Below are 25801 nucleotides of genomic sequence, written 5' to 3'. Positions count from 1 at the left end.
ACTACTAGGTCTAAGGGGTCTCTGTTGGGGCGATACGTTTGGGCCAGCCACAACTGTAACGGCCTGAGCCTTAGGGGGACATGTCTGATTACATGTGTACAAGCCGCCATGTGCCCCAAGAGTTGCATACAGCATCTGGCCGTGGGGAATTGTTGCATGGAGCTTATGACCCTTTGAATGGCCAAGAACCGTGACACTGGAAGACTTGCCCGTGCCGCCACCGAGTCCAGGACTGCTCCCATGAAATCCAGTCTCTGTGTGGGGATCAGTGAGGACTTGGGTACATTGACCAGTAGACCGAGCTTGCGGAACACCTGTAACGCCAGTGCCACGTGGGAGCAGACCTCGTCCTCCGACCTGCCTGCAAGGAGCCAGTCATCCAAGTATGGGTATACCCGCATCTTTCTTTTCCGAAGAAAAGCTGCCACCACGGACATGCATTTCGTGAACACTCGCGGGGCCGTTGCTAGGCCGAAGGGCAAGACCTTAAATTGGAAATGGTGTTGGTTGATGGTGAAGCGCAGGAACCGCCGGTGGGCCGGGCGGATGGCGATGTGAAAGTACGCATCTTTCATATCGAGGGCAGTGTACCAATCCCCCGGATCCAGGGATAGGATAATAGTGCCAAGGGAGACCATACGAAAACGTGCCTTGACCAAAAATTTGTTTAGTCTGCGTAGATCCAAAATGGGACGGAGGCCCCCTTTTGTTTGGGAATGAGGAAATATCTGGAGTAAAACCCTTTCCCCCTTAGGTCCTGAGGGACCTCTTCCACTGCTCCTACTTTGAGGAGGGCCCGCAACTCCTGCATGAGGAGTTGCTCGTGAGAGGGGTCCCTGAAGAGGGACAGGGATGGGGGCTGGGAGGGAGGGGGCGAGGAGAACTGAAGGGTGTATCCCACCTCCACCGTGCAAAGAACCCAGCGGTCTGATGTTATACAAGACCAAGCACGGTAAAAATGGGACAGGCGGTCCCTGAAACATAGAGGAGGATCCGGTATAAGGGTCGGTACGCTGACCTCGATCACAGCTTCAAAACCCTTGCTTATTTCCCGGCTGCGGCTTGCCGTGGCCGTGGTTTTGGCCCTGGTTAGGCGTGTTGTTACGTCTACGCCTGTTATCCCTGCCCTTTCTGTGGTACGGTTCCTGCCTAGGACGAGGATGGTATTGCCTCTGTGGTGGTTGGGGCTTAAAGGGTTTCCTCTGTGTCACTGGGGTGTGCATTCCCAACGACTTGAGGGTTGCTCAAGAGTCTTTGAGGCTATGTAATCTGGCATCCGTCTGGTCCAAAAACAAGCCTAACCCCTCGAACGGAAGGTCTTGTAAGGTGTTTTGCACCTCTGGGGGAAGGCCAGAGGCCTGTAGCCATGCCGAGCACCTCCTCACTACTCCTGACGTGATTGTCCTGGCAGCTGCATTCGCGGAGTCAAGGGAGGCCTGCAGAGAGGTTTTGGCTACTGCCTTCCCTTCGTCCACTACGGCCATAAACTCGGGTTGTGAACCTTGGGGTAGGGAGTCCTTAAACTTGGAGACTGATGCCCAAGAATTGAAGTTGTGTCTGTTCAGACAAAGTGGGTATTCACCCACAAAAGCTTATGCTCCAATACATTTGTTAGTCTATAAGGTGCCACAGACTCTTTGCTGCTTTTTACAGATCCAGACTAACATGACTACCCCTCTGATGCTCTGTACAGAGATGCTGGAGAAGCACAGAGAGGGAATACCAAGTACGTTTTTACACATTTAAGCTGAAATATTACTAAGAACAATAGTATCTCTTAGCTGAAGACGGTAAGGCCCTACCAGCCTCAACAAGAAGTCTTCATGTTGTCCTGGTCTCTCCAGGACTCCTACTGCGATGGTCATCCTTAACTAGAAAGTGCAGGATAGGCCTTTTTTGGGCCCCAAGGGTCACTAGGAGCTGAACATACTGTCTCTGTAGTGCTACTAGCCTGGGAAACAAGAGACCAGACTGAGGAAGTGAAAGGACAACAACTTCACGTTACCAAACCTATCCAGGCCAACTGCACTTTGAAAGACAAAAAGGTTGCCTGAGCTGTCCCCCTGGTGACTTGGCCCCATATGATCAATGCAGAAGGCACCTTTGCAGCTGCTCTGTCCTTTGAGTCCCAAGCATTTTTGTCACTCACCATCGCCAAGTTGAAGATGCCCCCAACTGGTCCAAGCTGTGAAGCTTCTTCTATCAAGTGCTGTGTTCCTTCTAAAGTCCCAACATCACTGGTGGACACCAGGACCTGGACTCCCATCTCCTTCCACTCTCTGACTCGTTTAGCTTGGTAACCTGAAAAAAAAAAAAAAAAAAAAAAAAAAAATAGTCTAGTTTGAGATTCATTATTCCAGACACCATGCCCTGGTGAAGCTCCGCTTCCTGCACTTCTCAGTTATGTACTCAGTTCATACTTACCCTAAGACAAACAGCAGCATTTAAACTAAAGCATTAGAACTGCAACTTGTGGTTGCAGACAGATTCAGTGTTCACTAACGGTTAGACAGACGACAGATTCAGAGTTCTTTTCCCCAACTGCCATCAGTTCACAGTGTGACCCAAGACACGTAACTTGGTGTTCCTGTATCCCTATCTTTAAGATGAAGACAATACTCCCTCTTTTAAATGCTGAGCATGTTGGATGGAGATGGTATTTAAAACGCGGAAGGCTTTTCTTGTGGTATATAGTGTAGCCATAGCTCACAGGAAATAAGCTCCCTGAAAAGGAATATAGCAACTTTCATTGAGGCCTTTGCACGAAGGCTCTTCCATGTTTCAGGTCTGGACTCACTGGTAACAGTGTGTGCTCTTTCTCTGGGCAAGGCTGTAGATTTGACTTTATATAGAGCCAAAAACATGCCTGGTGCTTTACAGACATAAGATGATATGGTCCCATAAAGGCGAGGCTTTGCAAAAGAGAGAATGAAGGCCAGGGGTAACAGGTCAGGAAGAGAGTTCTACTGGATAGGCAGAGGGAGCCATATGAAAGGTGACATGGAGAGGACAGTGAGAGAAGAAAATGAAGGAGGAGTTGTGAACAAAGGATGAGAAGAGAGATGTGACGAAGTGGGACTGTTTCCTCTGAATACTGTGTGGGTGCCTCAGTTTCCCCTATGCATTTCTTAAGTCTCTAGGTGGTGGGATAAAGGCCAGTGTGCATAAATCACTGACACTATCTCCTAGCAACAAATGGACAGGGCCCTTCTCCCCTGCAAGGAAATAGCTAAAGGTGAACAAAGAGATCAGTTGACCTCCTGGCCCGGGAACAAGACAAAGCCCAGAGAAGGAGGGTCTGGAGGGGGTTTTCAGTTTGGAGCTGGCTGGGGACTAGGAGTGAGGGCAAATGGGGGTGTCTAGCTTGCTGCCCCCCAGGATGGACCCGGCTGAGGCATTCCGTTTGCTGTACCTACAAGCTCTGTTTTAGACCATGTTCCTGTCATCTAATAAACCTCTGTTTTACTGGCTGGCTAAGAGTCACGTCTGACTGCAAAGTGGGGGTACGTACAGGACCTCTGGCTTCCCCAGGACCCCGCCTGGGCGGACTCGCTGTGGAAAGCGCACGGAGGGGCATATGCTGAATGCTCCAGGGTCAGACCCAGGAGGTGAAGACGTGTGAGCTTCTTGCCCTGAAGACGGTCTGCTCCAAGGGAGAGGAGGCTCCCCAAAGTCCTGACTGGCTTTGCGGGGAGCAGTTCCAGAGCATCGCCCGGGGACTCCGTGACAAGAGGTAGGCAGGAACAGAGTTATATACGATTGAAAGCATAGTGAAGGGATTTGAAGAGGGGATGGACATGATCAGATCAGCAGGCAGGGTGGATTATTTTCATAGTAGCACTTTGGACAGATCAGGAAAAGGAAGGCAAGAGTGAAGGAGGAAGAAAGAAAAAGGGTGCAGTAACTAAGGAGAGAGATGAAAAGTTGGACAAGATTTAAGGCAGTGGGATAGAAAGGAATGGATAGATTTTGGAATGCAGAAGTTGGCAGGAGTTAGCAACATCAAAGTTGGAGGACTGAGGTGGGGAGTCAAATGCCACCAAGCTTTGCATGCCTGCAGAACATGCATGATAGTGGATTTGCCAATGGAAATAGAAAAAGTAGTAGTTTTTCTCATGTTGAGCCTGAGATGGTGTCAGGACAGAGGAACACAGGTCAAAGACAATTGTGGATGAGGCAGTGAGGCAGATCCGAGACATTTAATTATTGGGTAATGTCACACAGGGATATGAGCTAGAGGGAAAAAAAGACCAATGACAGCTCTCCAGGGAAGGGACAAGACAAAGAGCTTGAGGGTCACTATCCCTGAATAATGGTTGGAGAGGGAAGATGCAGAGTCTTTGAAACTAAGAGGATGAGAATCTCTAGAAGGAGGACAGGGAGACTTTGTAAAAGAAGGAGTCATTGGGGACTTGAGTAAGGACAGTTTCAGTAGAGTGGAAAGGTAGAAGCCAGATTGTACAGGGCACCCTTTTTAAGTAGATCAGAAGCAGGCTTCCTGCTAAACAACCAGTGGGCCACAGGACAATCGAGATGTTAAAGGAGCACTCTAGGACGATAAGGCCATTGCGGAGAAGCTAAATGAATTATTTGCATTGGTCTTCATGGCTGAGGATGTGAGGGAGATTCCAAAACCTGAGCCATTCTTTTTAGGTGACAAATCTGAGGAACTGTCCAAGATTGAGGGGTCATTAGAGGAGGTTTTAGAACAAATTGATTAAGTCACCAGGACCAGATGGTATTCATCCAAGAGTTCTGAAGGAACTCAAATGTGAAATTGCCAAACTACTAACTGTGGTATATAACCTATCATTTAAATCAGCTTCTGTTCCAAATGACTGGAGGCTAGCTAATGTGACGCCATTTTTTAAAAAGGGCTCCAGTGGTGATCTTGGCAACTACAGGCCAGTAAGCGTGACTTCAGTACCAAACTGGTTGAAACTATAGTCAAGAACAAAATTGTCAGACACATAGATGAAAATAATTTGTTGGGGAAGAGTCAACATGGTTTTTGTAAAGAGAAATCATGCCTCACCAATCTGCTAGAATTCTTTGAGGGGGTCAACAAGTACGTGGACAAGGGTGATCCAGTGAATATAGTGTACTTAGATTTTCAGAAAGCCTTTGACAAGGTTCCTCACCAAAGGCTCTTAAGCAAAGTAAGCTGTCATGGGATAAGAGGGAAGGTCCTCTCATGGATTGGTAACTGGTTAAAATACAGGAAAGTTTGCCAGAAGTTGGGAATGGGCAACAGGGAATGGTTCACTTGAGGATTACCTACCTGTTCATTCCCTCTGGGGCACCTGGCATTGGCCACTGTTGGAAGACCGGATATTGGGCTAGATGGACTTTTGGTCTGACCCAGTATGTCTGTTTTTATGTTCTTATGTAATATGTAAGAGGATGAGTGCATGTATTAACAAAGGCAGCATAGGCAGCAAAAGGAGAAAGTCCACTGAAGAAATTCAAAGGCAAAAGAAAGGCGAGAGAGGATGTAGTAGAAAAGGAGGTTGGGTCCAGAGATTTCTCTTGGAATACTGGACACTATAGCACGTTTAAAGGGAGAGGGAAAGGAACCAGATGGGACAGTGTGGTGTTGCAGGAAACTGGATGATCAGAGGGACATGGGAACTGAGCTCTACGTTGTGCCTCAATTTTCATTTGCACACTACAATCTGAAACGTCAACCATGGGCACAAACATGAGACCACAACTCCTGGTCTCCATTCTCCCCACCCCTTATTTTAAGTTATCCACTTACCAGATCGTATGCCAGAACGAGAGGTCAGTACAAGCTTCTGAGCACCTCTCTCAACCAGCCACTGAGCCAATTCCAGCCCAAAGCCGCCTAGGCCGCCTGTGATGATGTAAGACTTTGTAGGTGGGCAGGAAGTTCGCGAGATGGCAGAGAGTCTGACAGCCTCAGTCTCCCTCACAGGAAATTCCTTCTCTTCCTCATGGACCTTCCAACAGTCAGACAACAACAATTAAGTAAGAGAGGAAATAGGTCATAGCTCTTTGGATCCAGAACCAAGGGCTCTAGAGTATTAGATAGGTCAACTGGCTGAGTTGGCAATATTGTGAGCGATGGGGTTAATTCCCCTCACTAAATGGGCAGATCCCTTCTTTCTCTCCTTCCCAGCTATGCTGCTCTAGTTGGGGAATTTCAACCTCACTACACATGACCCATTTTTTTGTATGCAGTTCATACACACTGGATTCCTGGGTCAGGATGACAGATGTAGAGAAGCCAAGGCCTACAGGTGTGTCATTACCTTGATCATAACTTTGCCAATGTGTTTTCCTTGTGCCATGAACCTGAAGGCAGCTTCTACCTCCTCTCTGTTGAAGATCGTAGTCCTCAGGGGTTTTACCACACCATCTCTTATACCCATCTTCAGCAGGTCTGACACTTCCTCCCACTCCTGGTTTCCCTCTTCAAATATGGCATCTAGCAGTATTCCATGAAATGCTACATTCTTCAGGAAAAGGGCCATTCCTAGAGGAAGCAACATGGTTAGCACACCATACTGCCTGCAGTTTCTTGTCAAATTAAATTTCTTAGCTTCCAAAACCATTTGTTTATCTCCATGCTAGTCAGTGATATATGAGTATAGGGCATAACAGTCACGAGGCAACAGGGAAAAAGTTAATAAACCAGTTATTTTTCTAAGGGCTTGTCTTCACTACCGGGGTAAGCTGACCTAAGTTATGCCATTCCAGCTACATGAATAGTGTAGCTGGAGTCGACATAGCTTAGGTCGACTTACCCCAATGTCTTCACTGCTCTGCGTTGACGGGAGATGCTCTCCGGTCGAGACTTCTCTTACTCTTCTCGGAGAGGTGGAGTACCAAGGTCGACCAGAGAGCGCTGATTTAAACCCGCTAAATTGACCTCGCTGCATCTTCACTAAACCTGCTAAATCGACCTCGCTGCATCAATTGCAGCAGCGTTGATCTCCCTGTAGTGAAGCCAAGCCCTAAGAGCTAAAATCTACTCAACTTAATTAACACTACATGAGCAAGTGTGCTCTGTAAAGAAGAGAGACTAGTTCACCAGAAGCTCCACATACAAGTCACTGGCAAGGATATTAGTTACAAGCACTATTTCATCAGGACAAACTGTAAATGGCTGATCAGTTATCTTGAAAGTAGAAGCAACTAATGAGAGCTGAATAATAGAATGTACAGAAGTAAAAGCACTATTAATCTTCCTGTCCATCTCTACAGTGGATTCTTCCCTGTTGGACACTTTCTAGTTCTTTGTCTTGACAAGTTTTAAAAGACCCAAGCAATGGGGCTGCCACAACTTCCCGTAAGCAACTATTCCAAAGCCTAATACAACCCATCACCAGGAAGTTTTTCTGAATAGTTACTCTAGGTTTCCCTTTTCCAAATCAGTATACTCTATGCTATAGTCCTAAGTAATTCCTCTCCATCATCAGTTCTATCCCTGACACACATGGACAGTGTAAATCATTTAACCAAGCTAAACAGATCTTCTTCCTCACGTCAGTTCCTACAGCCCCATGACCACTTCAATTGCTGTTCTTGGAGATCCAGCCAATTTGGCTTTATCTTTGTAGCAATGAGATGCCCCGACCTGAATGGAATATTCCAGGTGTGATCAACACAACAGCTCCATCACCTCCTTGCTCTGTGATGTCTTTGCTATGCAGCCCAAAATTTCATCATCTTTTTGTTGCCATATCATATTGCTAACCTATGTCAAGTCTCTTTTTGCATTACAGCTTCCCAGGATTTTCCCTCCCACTGGAGTAGCAGCATTTGATTCCCACTCACCCCAGATGTATTAGCTTCATTTTTCCAAGCTGAATCACATTGTTATTTTCTGCCATGTTTCTAATGTCTCTAGGTCCCTTTGCATCATTTCTGTCCTCATTTGTGTTTGCAGCGCCTCCTAATTTATCATCATCAGTAAGTTTCATTAAACATGTTACTTACAGTTTATAATGATCTTCAAGATCATTAAGGATGATGTTAAGACTTGACCTAACACATATACAACAACTATGTCCTAGTTATAAATCTGTTTTTTATTATTAGTATTGCAGTAATGCCTAGAGGGCCCTGATTGGGGCTTATTGTGGTAGGCCCTGTACAAACATGTGATGAATAGAAAGTCCCTGCCCTAAAGAGCTTACAATCCAAATATAATGATTGGAGGTAAATGGATACAGACATACATGGGAGCTACACTGTAGAGAGATAATTAGGATTGTGTAATAAGCGATGGTCATATCACACGAGTGGCCTAACCACTGTCAGGTGTTTTGTAGGCATTATGGCATAGGTTCGTTTTAAAAAGAGACTTTAAGAAGGATAACTTTGTGGCTTTACACATATTTATGGGGAGCTTCTCCCATGCAAGAATCACAGCACAGGAGTTTGCATGAAGGTACTTGTTGGAAAAAACTGATAAATGATCCGTGATTAATGTATCATTGCAAAGTTAATGGTTTTGCTTGGTACACACACCTTTTAAAGCTCTGACAATGTTCATATTGTGGGATATGGATATAGTCCAGCTAAGAATAGATCTTTCCTGATGCCATATATCTTACCAAGTGGGCTGTTGTTAGACAGATCATATTTGCCTATTTCCAAGAAGCGCCCATGTCTAGCAAGGCAACGTAGACTGGCCTGGAGCTTTTCTTCTGCCAGGGAGTTTAATACCAGGTTGACCCCTACAAGAAAGCAGTAACAGCATTTAGCACGCTCTTTCCTGGCAGAGAATCGGACACTCTCAGTGACTTTTCCTTATCTATCCAACCAGTTCTAGCCATGATCTTTCTAATTCTGCAACCCTTCTGGCATCCACTATTCCTTGGACTCACCTTTCCCATTGGTGACCCTCAGTACATGTTGCTCAAAGGAGGTATTTCTGGAGCTGGCAAAGCTGTTGGCATCCAGCTGAGGGAATCTTGTTTGGAGATACTCGCGTTTCTCAACAGAACCTGACAACAGAGGAGCATTTTATTTTCCTGAGACACCAGCACTCCTTGGCTCATACATCATACATTCCACTGCCTTCTGCTGAAACCTCTGCTAACAGGAAAGGGCTAGGATGCAACTCCGAGGAGCTCTCAGACACCTGTAATAGAGCTCTGGGACTTTACACCTCTGACAAAGGTAGGTTTATAGCTACTGCCTTGTTCCTGTTAGCAAGTTAATGACGGCTTTATTACAGCGAGGGACAAACCAAGTCATACACTTTCTTTGGTCACATTTCAGAGAAGCTACTGTATCTAAAGATTCAGGGCCTTATTTTCTTCTCATACCCTTGTAACTATCACTTTGTTGGAGTCACTCTCGATTTACACTAGTTAAATGAAGACAGTGATGCTCCATGCAGAGGTAAGGGTGTTTGTGCATGTGTATGCATTTGTCTGTGGCAGGGAGAAAGGGGCAGATTTTGTCATGTGGCCAACAGCTGAATTAGAAACCCGGAGTCAAGATTAATATAAACTGGTAGGAAACTGCAGAAGGTGAGTCACAGAAATGGGACTTCATTACTTACCTACAGTAGCAAAGACACGGCAGCCCATGCTCAGCGCAATAGCAATGGCTGCCTGGCCCACACCTCCCGAGCCGGAGTGAATGAGTACACTCTCTCCCTTCTTCATACCACCTCGAACAACCAAAGCATAATAAGCAGTGGCATAAACCACAGGCACGGAGGCTGCCTCCTCCAGAGACCTAAAGATAGGAAAATAAAGAATTTTTAGTACTGGAAGAAGCAACCCCCTGTATCTGGAATGGAGGGTGGAGACCACACAGACTCTCCAATTTGTACAAAAATGCAGCACTGTGCCTCTTTAATGGGAATACATGCATAGTCTGCATGGATTCCCAGTTAACCTTCACTGCCAACTGAAGGCCCCACTCTTGTTCCTTGAAAAGGTCCTTAGTAGTTTAGGGTCTGACTACATCCCTCATTCACACCCACTGGAACAGCTAGACTCTTCTGGCACAATGCAGCTAGCAGTGCCCAGGGTGAAGCCATTACAACAAAGACAAAATATTCTTGGTGGAGGGCCTTCAACTGTAAGCCAGCCTACCAGAGCAGGTAAAACTGAGCCCAGCTTACTTAACTGTTTTAAGAGCGTACTGCAAGTCTCACCTTTTTGGCAAAAGCTTTCAATAACAGATAGTCAAAACTAAACCCTCCCCCCAGTGTAGATACACCCAAGCTATTGAAGCAGAGAGAGGCAAAGAGCAGAAGCTACTAGAGATCAATAATGGTGCTTAGTTATCATAGTGACAGATACCAAGGTACATGACTCCAGTGTCTGTGGGAAAACGGATGTATAGAATGCAAACAGCACAGGCCAGTCAAGGAAGTCGATACAAGACACCCTGTAATCATCCCCAAATCAGACTTCAGTTTCATTCAGGCAACTGCAGGGTATAGTCTTATCAACATGTGGGAAAAAACAAAATAAAGAGACCTACCAGTTCTCTGGCACCTCCCACAAAAACCTCTTGTCAGAGTCCACCACTGTAGCCAGCCCTTTTGCTGGGAGCAATCCCATCACCCTTTTTCCAGTGGGGTCCCGTCCTGAGAATTCCATTCCCAGCATGCACTGCTGCAGAGCCCAGTTACCTGAGAAAGGGATAGAATTATTGCAATTAAATTGCTCCTGTAAAATCCTTTGGGTAAAATATTCACCAACAAGGACGCTCTCTCTGAAGTTGTGATTGGAGTTCCCCTCATCTTTCTCTCTCCCCAACTCCAGAGAAAACATCTCCAAATCCTGAAATTAGCTTTCTGCTTGCATAGCTCATTAAGCACAGTGGTTTATTTTCTCTTCCTACAAACTCCCCAGAAAGCTGAGAAGCACTGCCAGTCACAACTCTAGGAAAAGCTGACCACCACAAATTTCAATTTCTATTCTCAATGCTATCGTTTTAGCTTATAGCTTTCTTTTGAGAAACTTCATTGAAATCTCATCTTGTTTGCAGGATCTTTTCCCTCATCTCTGAAAAAAACAACCAACCAAATAAACAAACATTAGGTTTGTGTTGATCTATAGACAAAAAGGATTCACACTAAGACTCTGATTTAGGCAAAGAAGAGACACATTTAAGGTGGCTAGACTGAGTTGGGGACACACTCTAGTTAAGTCAGCTAACAACCAACCGCCACCAACACTACTTTAGTTCTTCACAGCTTCAAAACTGCTTTACAGACTTACCTAAAGCGGTGCCGGGGTGGCAGTGGCGCGCACTGGGGCCAGGGCATGCTCCCTGCATGCCTGCCCTGTCCCTGCGTCACTTCAGGAAGCTCTACAGCCCGGGGGGGGGGGGGGGGGGAGGGGAGAAGAGGAGAGGGGGGAAAAACACGGCAGAAGGCTCTGCATGCGCTGCCATTGCCGTGACTCCAGGTACCTCCCCCGAAGCTCCCACTGGCCGCTGTTTCCTGTTCCCGGCCAATGGGAGCTGCAGGAGGCTGTGCCTGGAGGCAAGGGCAATGCACGGAGCCCTCTACCCCCCGCCCGGGGGCCCCACGGAAGTGGAGCCGGCTGCTTCTGAAAGCGGCGGGGAGCCTCTGGCGCCACGGGGGGGCAATCCCGCGGGCCGGATCCAAAGCCCTGAGGGGCCGGATCCGGCCCACGGGCCGTAGTTTGCCCACCCCTGTCTTAAACTGACACCTTTTGGGGTTTTGGGCAAGTCACTTCACCTCCAACTCAGTTTCTCATTTTCTGAAAAGGAGTAATACTCACCTCATACGTGAGCTGTGAGCATTAAATTAATTAAATACTATATAAATGCCAAATGGTATTGGCACTGCAGTTGCACTCAGGAGTTCCTGGCACCCATGTCTATTTTTAGACAATACCTCTTATTTTCAAATATCAATCTTGCATAAGCAAAGAAAAAAAGGCTGATTTACAGCTAGTGTGCTAGTAAAACTGGAATGTTCTCGTCACACTTGGAAACTTATTTACATAATTTTAGTTGTGGAAACTGCCCAATCTCCCCAATTCACCTGGGATAGCATCCGGAGAGAGCTTCCCTGTAGCCAGCATAATGTCACGGAAATTAAGAGATGCGTAATAGACCCTGCAGAGTTGAATGTTGGGATTGGTGGTGTGGAAATGGCGAAGCGGAGAGGCAATCCAGCGAAGGGATGAGAGGTCCCCACGAGTCAGTACATTCACATAAGCATAGTCTGTCAACTCCTCAGGCTGGGCTGCAGGAGAACAAGGAAAAGCCAGTGACTTCTCTGAGGGGAGAGATCTTTACACACATTAACATGGCATAGACATTTCATTTGATGGAAGAGGTTCCTTGTACAGCAAGGATAGCATGCATACTATGGGACAGATAAGGCATGGGAGCCACACATGGGTGAGGGGAAATTTTCCATTGATAGTTAGCCAGTTCCTCCCATTCACCCCACCAAAGACCTCCCTCTCCCTGTAATCTCACCTGAACACTACAAAATAGTTCATTCTATCCGGTGACATTGGCACATGGCACTGTCCTGTCATGGAATTGGGACAGTAATTGCCCAAAGGTATCAGTACATCAGAGGAGTAATTCCTTGGGCCAATAAAAGATAAAAGAAAAGTACCTCCTCAAATCTCACTCTAAGACCTGTGGGAGGAAATGTTGCCAAATGACCATCAGGCCCTGATCATAAAAGTCACCTTGCTGCAACAGAAAGTGTCTGAAGGAGCCCCACTTTCCATCACGATACACATTCATCACCAGGTCTCCCTGTAGGATTTTCTGCATCTCCCTGGCAGAAGGGCTTGTGGGAGGGATGGCTGAGGAGGAATTCAGGTTGGAAACAAACAGGCATCTAGAGAGAAAACAAATATTCAATCCACATTTGTCATTTTACTTGCTTCCCTATCATGTGTTGAAAAAACTGATGGAAGATTGTCTCCTCTCCAATTGTTACTAAATATTGCATTTTTGTACCTGATCCTGTGGCCCCCTGGTTCCTGGCGTAGACAGTTCACCATTCCCACAACTCCTGAATTCCCACAGCTAGTAGCAGTCAGCCACACAGGCTGCTCAGATGAATCAGCTAAGATCACCTACAAGAGAAATCCCAGCCAGGTTGATTAGGCTTCACAGAAAAGGAAAGGGTTCTTATTTCCATAAGAGATGGTTTGAAATAAACTCTCTGGTTTCCCTATACACAGGGAAAGAGCTCTGTGAAGCATAGACACCCTGTTTTCAAGGCTTCTTGTCTACTGTATGAAAGGCCTGGAAATAGGAGAGACATGTAGCCAACTTCATACACAGGAATTCTCACCTTTAAAGATTCCACCCACTTGTAATGGGTCTCCTCTACAGGCAGGAAAATAGGGATCTTGGCAGAAGCCTGCTGTCGGCACAGGAAGATGGCTGAACCATAAAACGATCTCTTCACAGCAACCAAATTCAACAAGGTCTTCCCAAATAAATCCTCCCATTCTGCCTGCCAAACCAAGAAAGATGAAAATTATTGGCAAATAGTCAGGAAAGATTAGAATTGCAAACTAGACTTCTACTGTGTGCAACGTGTCCTCAATGGAAATCATCAGCTGGTCCTATCCTCTTCTTTCTATACACGGGATAAGTTTTTGCCAGAGATCCTATGCATCAACTTGGTTATTTCCTCCCTAGGTCAGTTTGATAAATACTAACTATGGTAAGATTATTGTAGAGTTTTACACAGGACTTCTAATAGTCACAAGTCACTACCTTCCACCTCAGCAGCTCCCCAAATCGTCAAAGATATTCATTTTTATTTGTATTACCATCGTGCCAAACAACCCTAATCATGGACTAGTACCTTGGTTGTGCTAGGTGCTGTGAAACACAGAACATAAAGATGATATTGCAACTATCTGAGACCTGCTACACATACTTTGGACACGCCCAACTTAGCAGACTAATGGAATTAAATATTAGGTCACATCTCAAAGACTATACAATCAAGAGGTTCCAAAATACATAAGTTGTAGAAGTTAGAGATCTCTCCTTGAGAATAATGAGGACTGTGGTGGCTCTCTGCCTAGCAAGAGTAATGCTGCTTATAAACAATGACGACTGGATTTAGGGGTTACTGACCTAGGTCGGGGGACTGGGGCCAAGAAATACAGAGTTCTCTTTTCAGCACTTCTGGTTGTCATAAGTAAGTTAAAGATTTAAACAACAACAAAAGTAGAGTGGACACAGCAACCTGAATCCCTCCATCTGGAAGGGCAGCTGGCAGAGAACAGGAGGAGGTGGCTGCAACATTTTCAAGAAGCAAGTGACATTGCAGCAAAAGAGAAGGAAAATGAAATGCTCTACAGCTGTATGCAACAGGTCCAGAGGCACGTACACGTCTACAGTACAGTCTAACGTGAGCATGAAAGGGACTGGAAACAGAAAAAAAAAAATCATTCAAAAGTTTCAAGAGTACTTTAATTCATGCAAGAGTGTCACTTGGGAAAGCCACATTTTCTTTCAAAGATATCAGGTACCAGGTGTCACTCAGCTATGGCACTTAACTTTTGCCACCCTAAGATTCTGACAGGATAAAAGACCTAAAGGAAGGTGTGGAAGCAGAGAAAGAGCTGACAGGAAGGGGATTGCAATGCATGACAGTTTGTTAGCAAGAGTCAGGCTAACTGTAACCCTAATAACGAGAGATTTGTAGAAGCGAGGAATGTGTGAGGCGAGTGGTAAAGAACTGTGTGAGAAGTTGTGGCGACCTTGTGTAGATAATATGGAATGTAGACTAAGAGTCTACATTAGTGAGCAAAACAAGATATCAGAATGACCTATGTATAAACAAAATGCAGCTGTTGCTCATTGTCTGTAATAAAAGGTATAAATGCTTGCTGTAATTGTTTACCTGTTGAGAGACCTGTTCAGCTCTCTCCCTCTATGCAATTGATAGAGAGAAAATAAAGTATCTGACTTGCTGTGCCCAAATAAAAAGTGAGAACTCTGTTATTCTCCGACAAAGGTATAAATCAACAGGGGGAAAAAGCAACTTATAAAAAGGCACAAGGGCAATTGAGTAACTTTGATATCATAATACCTCCTTTTATTAAGTGTTTAGAAAAAAATTACTAAAGTCTAGTGATTGCAACAGGCCAAATTCTGCATTCACTTTACATCCAATGGTGCACTGTTAATTTCAGTAGGATTGATAGTATACACGAGGGAAGGATCTTACTCAGTGAATTTGTTACTATCAAGACAGACCTCCCGTAATTGTAGGAGAGAACTGGGTTATAAACTCAACAGATTCACATTTTATATTGCTGGTTGACAAGAATATTGCTGTGCAAAATTCTGATCTTTCAGTAAAGAAGGTTCTGAGCTTGCACCATTCCCTCACCCTTGGGTAAAATGCATAACGAAAGCTCATGCTCATTAATCATCTCAGAGGACTTTTTGCAAGAGTCAGGCTGTAAGAATCCGTGTCTCACCTACATTCCAACTCCAGGGATTATATTTACCTCCCTTATTTCCATTTGCCATTTCAATGGGTTATAGTATTCTTTTTCACTTCCTGCCCTAAAAAGAAGTGTTGTGTAGCACTACTGAGTAGCTGCTATGTTCCATTCAAGCATCAGGACTGGATAAAGGATCTTCCTGTATTTATGAAGCATTTTGGAACCCCACAGGGAGGGGGAGAGACACACACACACACACACACACACACACACCATGTAAACAACAGCTACTGTAATTCGTTAAGGCCTGGCTGTGCTATAAGGATACTCTTCTTGTCCATGGCTCTCTCTGGAGCCCATCAGACACACCCAGAGGTTAGACAGTGGAGTCACTGCAAAGCATTGAGACACATTCTCATTTTCCCAGACGCAGAACCCATTGCCTTCAGCATTTCCAGAGCAGCAAGAACAAATGTACCTTTAACTCAGAGCCCCCATGATAATACAGCAAACAGACTAGAACAACTAGTTTGCAGATGGAGTATGTTTTTATATGGAGATCCATAGTACTAAAACTGGTCACCTGAAATACATTATGAAAGGAATTCTGACCTAAACTCACCTGAATTGACTTCCCTACTTTTGCAACACTGATGGATTCAGAACTAGTCTCTGCTGACAAGGAATATTTCTATACATTCCTGAGAAGGAACAAGATAGGATGGAGCAGCCATTCAATGAAATGAACTGCCTGAGATTCTGTATGCAACAAAGTGGAGTTTAGGGCTAACTGTAGAGGAAACATCAAAAGGAGTCTGGAAAGCCAATTGTTTACCTGAGCCAAGAGGCCTCTCTGCTGAAAATCTGGAGTTGTAAGGAAACTGATGATTTCTCCAAGCGTTTCTCCTTTGAGAAGGGTGTGCAGTAAAACAAACCCTCCTTCTTTCACCGTGGCTGCCAAGTTGGAGAGAATCTCTGCTGGGTTCCCAAAAATGCTCACTGAGCAGTTGCACACCAGCAAGTCAGCACTGGTCAGGTGTCCAGGAGGAGGGCTGATAGGATCCCACTGGGCAATGGAAACACCAGTTTCCTGCAGCTGGCTTTCATTGACTAAAAGGATCTCTGGGGCTCGGTCAGTGGCAGTGTAGTCCAGTTGTAGCATGGGCTGAGTATTTAGGAGACCAGTAACACGAGAGAACAGACGTCCATCTCCTGCCAGAGCCTGCAAGGAACGAAACAGAGGGAATAAGATGAAAATCCTGGACATGGTTAGCACATTATGACGAGAGAAGAAAAACTGTTGAGATTTCAAAGCCTCTTAGAGTTTCAGTCTATAGTTTCTCATCCTGGGGTCCCAACTAACCTCCACTATCTTCATCCTGTGACTGGTAATGTTCTCCAGTGCTATATCCACACAAGCCTTCAGCTCAGGAGAATCTAGCAAGGCATTGAGTAGGGGATCATCCTGGAGATGCATCTTCTCTTGAGTAACAATCTGTTCTAGCTCTGAATACAGGTTTCCATTCAGTTCCAGGCGGCAGATTTCAGAAAGGATGTGGAGGAGGCCCTTCTGCATGGACCCAGTCTCTCTAAAGGCCCCTACTGTCTCTAGCCCTGGGATGGCCAGTTTGACTCCATGGAATTCTACCTTCTTCTGTAATTTGCAAATCAGACCTAGAACACAGGAGCAGGAGAAAAAAAAATCAGTTCCTTACACAGCTCTTCCTCTTCTTCCAGTCCTGTAGAGGATTCCTTCTCCAAATAAGCAATAGCAAGCAGAACTGCTGGAGGACGGCATCACTCATGGCTTTCCAAAAATGTTAGCCTTGGTTTTGGTTACTGTGTAGCCCAAGTATGTAATCCATACAACCCAGTTACATAAACCATTTCCAAACAGGAGCTCATTATTATTGCTGATTTGTATTGTGGTAGCAGCCAATCAGGATAGGGCTCATTGGGGTAGGCTCCGTACAGACACATAGTAAGACAGTCCAAGAGACAAAACCCCCCCACAGATATGACCCCTTAGTGACTGGGGTTAAGACAGGGGTAGAGCTCATGACAGATATGTGGCATGTTTGTGCCACATTTGTTTATTTGATATATGATTTGTTTGATTTACTTAAATTCCTTTGTTTTGGGAGATTCTTTTGGGGTGGGGGGGCACTCAGGGTTACGGAGACAGAGACTAAGTTAGAGTAAGAGGAAGGGGAGAGATGAGAAGGATGCAAATCAGGGAAGTCCTGGCAAGAACTTCTAGGAGCTCCCAGAGACTCTTGCTAAAAATTCCACCAACAAATTGAATATCAGATCAGTTTCCTTGCCCGGAAGGCAAAAAAGATAATGGTCTCTGGACACTGCTAGATCATCCGTGCCAGGAACACCTTCCCTGGGGCTCAGAAATATTCCTGAAGAACAAAGTTTTGCCTTTTGTAGAAATATTCCAGGAGAATGGGTGGGGTTGTCCTCCCTGAGTCTCCATGCCACCCCTTAATAGTCTACTATACTATGAGTATCCTCAGTAGATTTCTCCAGGAACAAAAGTATAAACAGTTCCAACACCAGTGCTCAATACCTCCTGGAGCTGTACCCTCCTTGGTTATGGTCAGAAGAGCATGTTTGTGGTTTAGGTGAGAACATATGAATAAATGCACCTAACCCTCTTTGCAGGCACAAGAAGGAAAACTGCATTAAGATGGGTTGTAATATGTCTCCTGCCAATATTTGAAAAGCGATTGGGCTAGACTCCTCCCAGAGGTGTTGAGGGTTAATATACATCCTTGTGCACCTTCAAGGACAACTGCAGCAACTGACACATTCAACCCTGGGGAAGGGGAAGTATACCCCCAACCCACTTTGGGAGTCTCATAAAATTCCAGCTGGGACTCCATAGCCCTGCCTGTTGAGGATGTCTTGGAGAAATGCTGAATCAGCCTCTCTCCTTGGTGCCCAAAGGGCTGGGTTGGTCAGTCAGTTGGTCCCCCAGCAGCAGTTCCACTGTGACTCTGCTTTGGGAAGACTTTCTGCTGCAATGGGTCACAACTGGCTTTTGCCAGTGGACTGAATCACAGCCACAGTGTGCTTGTCAAGGCTAAAGTAGTCTGGACTTGTCTGCCTCAGTAGAAACAGGGACAGATCCTTGCTGTTCTCCAGGCAAAGATTCCAAGAGGCTGTGCAGGTACATACTCTCACCTCACAAAGAGCCCTTGACGCCTGCTCATCATCATGTTATAGTAGTACTGAAATCCCTTTACCTTTGCAATGTTCCAAATGGGCACAAAGATGGGCCTCTGAAGACAAACAATCACTCTCAACATACGGCACAAAGCAAAATTTTTCCAGAGTTGGAGGTATCTGTTCCTGCTGTCGCCGAGGTGCCACAGTGGCATGGAGCCCAGAGAGCCGAACACCTCCTGCCATGATGTTATCGAGGCAACGGTCAACAACAACATCAAAAGCTGCAAGGCAAGAAGAGAACATGCAGATAAATGTTGAAAGTGCCATATGAAGAGGCACTGCTGTGCTTAATATGGTCAGAGAGAGTAGGTCCTGTGTCAAAGTACACAGTAAAAGGAGTAGCAGAGTGGCTTGGAGACCCATAGGTCTTACAAGTTTCTCTTACTACTATGGGCAGGTGAAGCTGCTTCAGGTCATCTGGAGAGCCATAAAGAAGCTGGGAAAATTCCAGTTGTGGAAGAGGATTCATTACCTTCAGTATCATCCTTGTATTTGTGCACCCGCTCTTGGTGTAGTGACGGATCAATGCACACAGAGCGTATTCTAGTTGGTAAGCGCAGGCTGTGACCTTTCTCACCCAAGATGATCATCTGCAGCAAGGTGTCAAGGAAAGTTACCCAGTTCCCATTCCACAGGACTTTTCCTGTGTTACCTGGGGAAGAGAAGAAGCCCCATCAGTACTCTTTCACCCAGCAGACATAGGAGAATATCTGCTCCAAAGACAGATAAAATAAGAAAAATAAGATCTCTGTTCATTGACTGCACAAGCTCTGCTCCACACAACTATACCTGGGAATGCATGCCTGCCCTGCCCAGGAGAGACCAGCCTCCCCACTGCTCCATCAATACAGTTACAATATTCTTATTCTGTCATGCACATAGGCACGCCCTACTCCATGACACTTTAAATACAGTCCTTTTAATAAACAGATCACATTAATTCACATCATTAGTCTTAGAACTTTCTTGATTATCTTTCTATAGGAAAGACACACCTTCATTGTTCGATTCTAAAAGTCCCTGGAACGTTGGCCCATAATCATAACCACGCAGACGCAGCTCTTTGTAAATATCTGCCTTGGACAGACTGAATTTGGGCCTCATGTTTGGTGGAGTCTCCAAGTCAACTTGCTGGTTACGGAAATTATTTAGAGCAGTTTCTTCCAAAAGGCAAATTTTCCCTGACGGACACAATATAGAGAACAAGAGCAGTCAGTGTTCAGACATATATAGCATGGGATTCTTCACAGTAGGCCAGGACAGCCAGAATTATCCACTTACCACTTACAGCCAGGTTTCCATTCCCAGACACTTCAAAACAGTGGGAAGCAGGCAGAAGTCTCACCTCCAGCTGTGTTGAACCTGCAAACGAACCCAGAGATTGCTGAAACGTGTGTTAGGGAGACCCTTCCATCCCACGTTCTTCCTCATGCACTCCCCTACACTAACTGTCCCAAATTCCCTGGAATCTCCTGTTTTTCCACAGGTTTCAGAGTAGCATCCGTGTTAGTCTGTATCCACAAAAAGAACAGGAGTACTTGTGGCACCTTAGAGACTAACAAATTTATTCGAGCATAAGCTTTCGTGGGCTACAGCTCACTTCTTCACAGTACCTTCTGCCCCACTATGCACAACATGGAACAGAGACATCATGATATCCCACTTCAGGATGTATAACAGGGTAAGGTGGAGTGTAATGTATTTGTTTTCTTCTCTCTCCCCACTGCCATGCACTCTTCCCTTCTGCCCATCTTTCCCAATCTTTACTATACAGGCTTGAGATCCCAGATGCAACCTCTCCCTCACCTTTCTTGGAAAGGATTGTTGCCTGATGGATTGTAACCTCTTCAAAAATAACAGGCATTTGTTCCATGGTAATCCCCAGAGACCGTGCCAGAGTTCGCCAGGCTAGCACCAGGTACCCAGTTGCTGGATACAGGACTCTGCCATCAATGCAGTGACCAACCAAGTAGTAATCGGAGGATTCAGAATTCATATCTGCCAGTTAAACAAGAAAGAACAAAAATTCTTTTAGAACTCTCAGGAAGCGAAGACTTCAGAGCAAAGAAAGAATTTCCAGGAATTTCCTTACAACCCTCCTGGCCACATAGAGGTCTTTAAAGCTTCTATTAATCTGAACCAGGCCAACCCCCCAGCTTTGTTCAGATCACTTCATTTCTAACCTCAAGAGCAGTTCCAGCCACAAAGTTAGCACACCCTCTTCATATAAGGTTTTGGTGATGCTGCTTAGAGGACTTTATATTCCCATTTTGTGAACAAGAGAAACTGACATAGAAGTGAGGAAGACAGGTACGCACCAATATTATAGATTGATGCTGATGAAGATCCCCCAGAGCCGGAGGGAAAGTCTTCAGCTTTTGGGACGTCCCAAGTCTGGCTGTGGTCCCACAAGATGTAAGGAGATATTAATGGGGTTCCCACTGGGGCAGGATATTCAACAAGTGGGAACAGATTATTTGAGAGAACATTTATTCTGGAAAGACAAAGGTCAAGAAAAAAATTTAGTGATTTTAGCCCTGACAGTGGTGAGAAGTTATAACAGTCTGTGGGATTCCTAGAGAAAGGCCAACAGCAAACCTACCACCAGAGTACACCAGCAACCGTCAGATTTGCAATTATAGCACCAGCAGTCCCTGAGACACAATGCTTGTATCCAGGAGGTAGTCTAACCTCCAGTTCCAGGAGTCCTCAGAATTTAACTCCTTCTCTTGAAAAATGCATCTGCCCCAACCCTAGCAGTATCATTTTCTTTGCAATAGACTTAGATCCGACCGAGGGACATCTCTTTCATAGCAACAACATGACTGTAGCAGACATGTTCCCTAAATCCTTCAGGGTAGCTAAGGGGCTGTCTCAATCCCTCTCAAAAGGAACATACCAAAGGATGGGACACAAACTCTCTGCTCTCAACAGCTCCTTACCCAGTTAGGTAGATCTTTCCAACATGTGTCAGGAAGAACTCCAGATTGTTTTTGTGCTCTCTCTTCATCAAAGGTAGTATGGTGCAGGTTGGTTTCAAACTTCTCCTCAGGATAGCCTGATCAAGCAGAGATCAAAGATCATTGTCAGAGGAATTCATTCATTTCCTGGCCTTAGAGGTCCCCCTGCCCTACAGCTCTCTCTCTCTATGGATCTTAGACTTCTTCTCTGGTTATGACATCAAGTCTTTGTCTGAAGTTCAAGTACATTTGTTTGGCCAGGGGAAGGGGAGAGAAGAAAAGGAGGAGGACACGTTCCCTTGAGCAGGGTCAAAAGCATAATAAGGAGAAAATTTACCTAATATCCCTAAAAACCAACCAACCAATCCCCACACTCCAACATACTAAAATCCCACAGAAACACACAAAGAAAGCCAGGAAATGCAGAAGAGAAGGTGGTAACAAACAAGCAAAACAACCACATTTGCTTGGTCACGTTGTGCAACTCAGGCATGCTGCAAGTGCGGTAGCACCCCTGGCTTGAAATAGTAACCACCACCAAATACATGGTTTCTGCTTTCAGCACCCCCCACTATAAAAACTGTTCTACCACCCATGGCACAACTTGCATATTTTAATGAGATACATTTTACAGAAAAACAGTAATGTAAAGCTACACACTGACCCAGGGGAGGGGAAAAAAGGAGAAAGGGTAGTAAATCCAAACAATGCAACTGAGTTAGTGTTGATAGTGCTATATGGTAGCTTGTGTATTGTCTCACTGGGTTCAACTGTAGAAGCTTAATATTGCATTAACATTGTTAAGTTTAACCCTATCTTTAAAAACTCTTACTAAGCCTTCTAAACATCTGCATTACTTACATCTAATGGCATTAAAATCAAGATATTATTGTATACCATGTTAAAAATGCTACTACCTTTGTTTTTCCTTTCCCTTGTCAGCTTGACAATTACCACCTACCTCTGAGTCATATTATATCTTTAATTACAAAGAGTTATAACAGGGTTGGCAAACTATGGCCCGTGGGCTGGATCTGGCCCACGGCTTTTTTAAGCTGGCCCTTGAGCTCCCGCTGGGGAGCAGGGGCTTGGGTTTGCCCCGCTCCGGCGCTGCAGCTGGAGAGCAGAGTCGGGGGCCGCTCCACACGGCTCTAGGAAGCAGCGACATGGCCCCGCTCCAGCTCCTACGCCCTCCAGTGGCCCCCTCTGGCGCTCCAATGGGAGCTGCAGGGGCGGTGCCTGCGGACGGGGCAGCGTGCAGAGCCGCCTGGCCGCACCAGAGAGGGGCAAGCCCAGGTATGGATAGACATGCATGCTTCTGCTGTCATAGATGAGCTTTAAACTACCATGCTGCACTCAAAGTGAATACACTGCTGCTCCACTGAGAGGCAGTACCTTTGTACCAGTAGCAGTAATTCCTCACCAGGAACCTGAGTCACTTTGTGCTTTTGCTTTACTGAAGTGTGGGAAGTGGGCATTTCAAAAGATCAAAGGCTGTGAACCAGGCCTGAGGGTTGAGAATAGGGATTCTTCTCCCTAAAAAAGCTGCCCAGAATTTCATCTCCCTTAGGAATCTCCTATTTGTGGAGGCCCAAAATAAGACAAAACACTATTTCTTTTAGGAACAACTACCTTTTCTCCTGGTAAGGCTCTAGCACCACTTCTCTGGCTTCCAGTTCAATAGGGCCAAAAAAAAATCACTGCTCTCATCATCATCTCAGGAGAGGAATTCCAAAATGGGGAGCTTTTGAGCACAGCTAAAGGTACATCTGGCCACAATTGCCTTATAGGTTGCAGCTCTCAAATTAAGGCCACTGAGGAATACACCTTTCTTCCCAGCATAACCAGTCATTGGATCCTTAATTCTCCAAGGGTCAAAGACACCTTCCTATCTTTAGGCTTTCCATGTGCAGTAAAAGCCACAAGAAGAAATGGTTACTTATTCTAACTGTGGTTCTTTGAGATTTGATGCAGCCATGTATGCCACTTAAGTTACTCACAAGCAGTATCCACCCCAAGAGGCAGAGCTCAGGGTCTCTGGATTGCAGGACCACACTACCAAAACTAACATCAGCTCTGGAAGATAGTGGATCAGAAGCTAAATATGAGTCAACAGTGTAAAGCTGTTGCAAAAAAAGCAAATATTCTGGGATGTATTAGCAGGAGTACTGTGAGCAAGAAGCGAGAAGTAATTCTTCCGCTCTACTCCGCGCTGATTAGGCCTCAACTGGAGTAGCGTGTCCAGTTCTGTGCGCCACATTTCAGGAAAGAGGTGGATAAATTGGAGAGAGACCAGAGAAGAGCAACAAAAATGATTAAAGGTCTAGAAAACATGACCTATGAGGGAAGATTGAAAAAACTGGGTTTGTTTAGTCTGGAGAAGAGAAGACAGAGGGGACATGATAACAGTTTTCAAGTCCATAAAAGGTTGTTACAAGGAGGAAGGAGAAAAATTGCTCTTCTTAACCTCTGAGGGTAGGACAAGAAGCAATGGGCTTAAATTGTAGCAAGGGCGGTTTAGGTTGGACATTAGGAAAAACTTCCTGTCAGAGTGGTTAAGCACTGGAATAAATTGCCTAGGGAGGCTGTGGAATCTCCATCACTGGGGATTTTTAAGAATCCATGCAAGGGCTTTCACCATCTATAGAGGAGGCGGCCCTCTGTTTTTTGCTCTCACAGCTTGAAAAGGAAGCAGAGGACCATAGGTCAAAAGTCCCAAAATATTAAGTACTGAACCCTGAATCTTTTCAAAGGAACCTCTGAATATCCCGAGATGTTGCTATTCCTGAATTAGGATTCTAAGGAAGTAGAGCCATAACAGAGTGGGCTAGTTCCTGTTTCTCAGAATCAAGATAACCATAGCACCAGACTGTTCCGGAACATGGTTCCTGCAGCAACAATATTCATTCTTCCATTGTACATAAGGGATGAAGAGTCTAGAGAGACTCGAACCAGCACCTGGTAATCTAGGGGAGAGCAGCCCTTGGGATCCCAGGACAACAGTTTCAAAGAGAACCTCAGAGGAACAGACCCCAAAAGGAAAGACTTTTTCTTTTCTGTTTCGTGGGACTTCCAAAAACCACTGGAACTATGAAAGGTGCCTTCCTCTGCACCATCTAAAGATCATAGGTCCTCAGCCTCTGGAGGGAGGGTGGGGGCATTATGACAAGAGAACAAACCCTTTTGAGTTGGAACTTCAGCACAGAGGGAAGCTCAGCAACCACAACTCACACCTGGGGAGATTTTAAGACAGTCTCCCTGTGTCATGCATTACCACAGCCTGAGAGAAGAACACCTAGGATAAAGAGTTGAAGGGGGCAGATTTATCCCCTTTGTGTTGAACACTGGCCTTCATGGCACATGTGCCACCCTAACTGCCAGCAATGTGGCTAGACAGCCACCTCCTAGGTCTGTCTGCAGAGGCCTATGTACCTGGAAGCAAGTTATAGTGGAGCTCAAGTTGAGGCATCCATTGTCACACCTGAAAACAATTATGAGCCAAATCAGCTGTGAAGACTTTAATCAGAAAAAGGTAATATTGTGGGTTGTTTAGGAATACTTTACTAGATGCCCGTGTGACAGACTGAAAATGTCCTGTAATATCCTGAACAAACGTTATTGAATTAAGATGAACTTTACTGCATTAGGGTTAATAGCTTTGGGATAAACTGAATTAAAAATGCAACCATGTATTTGTCGTGGCACTGTAAGTACCTTCTATGGTAGGGAGTGGGATGCTAATGAACTTCCTCTTATTAGCCTTTGATGCCACCTCCCTGGGGAAATATGCACATACTAGTTCAAACTAGATTCTCCAGAAACCAACAAAGAGAAGACTTGGATAAGAGCCTGGGTTTTAAGCTGACGCAGGGCCTTCTTCCTAATTCAAAAAAAGGATAGGACCCCTGGTCCTTGAAGGGCCCCAAGCCTTACAGGAGGGTTGGAAGGACTTGGCCTACTGAGGCCTCATAAGACTGAATGCTTGTTCTGAGCTGCAGCTTTGATTAACTTGTAACCGCAAAGAAATCCCTAGGGTGGGATGATTCCTGTTAAGTTTATTAGCATGTGTGTACGTTGTTTTAGTCTTTTTAATATGGTTTCCTCTTTCATACTTTTTTACCTTAAGAATAAAATAGGCTTGCTTAGAAAGAACTGTGTGGTAACTTGGATCTGAAGGAATCCCTCTAA

At 45.3% G+C, this 25801-nt stretch overlaps 1 protein-coding gene across 1 annotated transcript in view; it reads right to left on the bottom strand.

Moving 5' to 3' along the window:
* Positions 1 to 25801, bottom strand: part of FASN (fatty acid synthase) — a 71908-nt gene that overhangs the window by 15364 nt on the left and 30743 nt on the right. Inside the window, exons 15-34 of the mRNA XM_054046566.1 lie at positions 21596 to 21711; positions 20972 to 21147; positions 20460 to 20651; positions 19935 to 20015; positions 19649 to 19834; positions 19126 to 19305; positions 18671 to 18874; positions 16780 to 17090; positions 16252 to 16638; positions 13295 to 13459; positions 12955 to 13073; positions 12678 to 12832; positions 12014 to 12217; positions 10477 to 10627; positions 9542 to 9720; positions 8859 to 8978; positions 8586 to 8708; positions 6276 to 6499; positions 5762 to 5963; positions 2150 to 2301 (exon numbers count right to left, since the gene is read on the bottom strand). Coding sequence (XP_053902541.1) covers positions 2150 to 2301; positions 5762 to 5963; positions 6276 to 6499; positions 8586 to 8708; positions 8859 to 8978; positions 9542 to 9720; positions 10477 to 10627; positions 12014 to 12217; positions 12678 to 12832; positions 12955 to 13073; positions 13295 to 13459; positions 16252 to 16638; positions 16780 to 17090; positions 18671 to 18874; positions 19126 to 19305; positions 19649 to 19834; positions 19935 to 20015; positions 20460 to 20651; positions 20972 to 21147; positions 21596 to 21711 — 3627 coding nt within the window. The remainder of the gene's footprint in view (positions 1 to 2149; positions 2302 to 5761; positions 5964 to 6275; positions 6500 to 8585; positions 8709 to 8858; positions 8979 to 9541; positions 9721 to 10476; positions 10628 to 12013; positions 12218 to 12677; positions 12833 to 12954; positions 13074 to 13294; positions 13460 to 16251; positions 16639 to 16779; positions 17091 to 18670; positions 18875 to 19125; positions 19306 to 19648; positions 19835 to 19934; positions 20016 to 20459; positions 20652 to 20971; positions 21148 to 21595; positions 21712 to 25801) is intronic.

This window comes from Malaclemys terrapin, chromosome 13, assembly GCF_027887155.1.
Source record: "Malaclemys terrapin pileata isolate rMalTer1 chromosome 13, rMalTer1.hap1, whole genome shotgun sequence".
Taxonomy (NCBI): domain Eukaryota; kingdom Metazoa; phylum Chordata; order Testudines; family Emydidae; genus Malaclemys; species Malaclemys terrapin.
The sequence above is the reverse complement of the archived record's forward strand: the minus strand, read 5'-3'. Positions and strand labels throughout refer to the sequence as shown.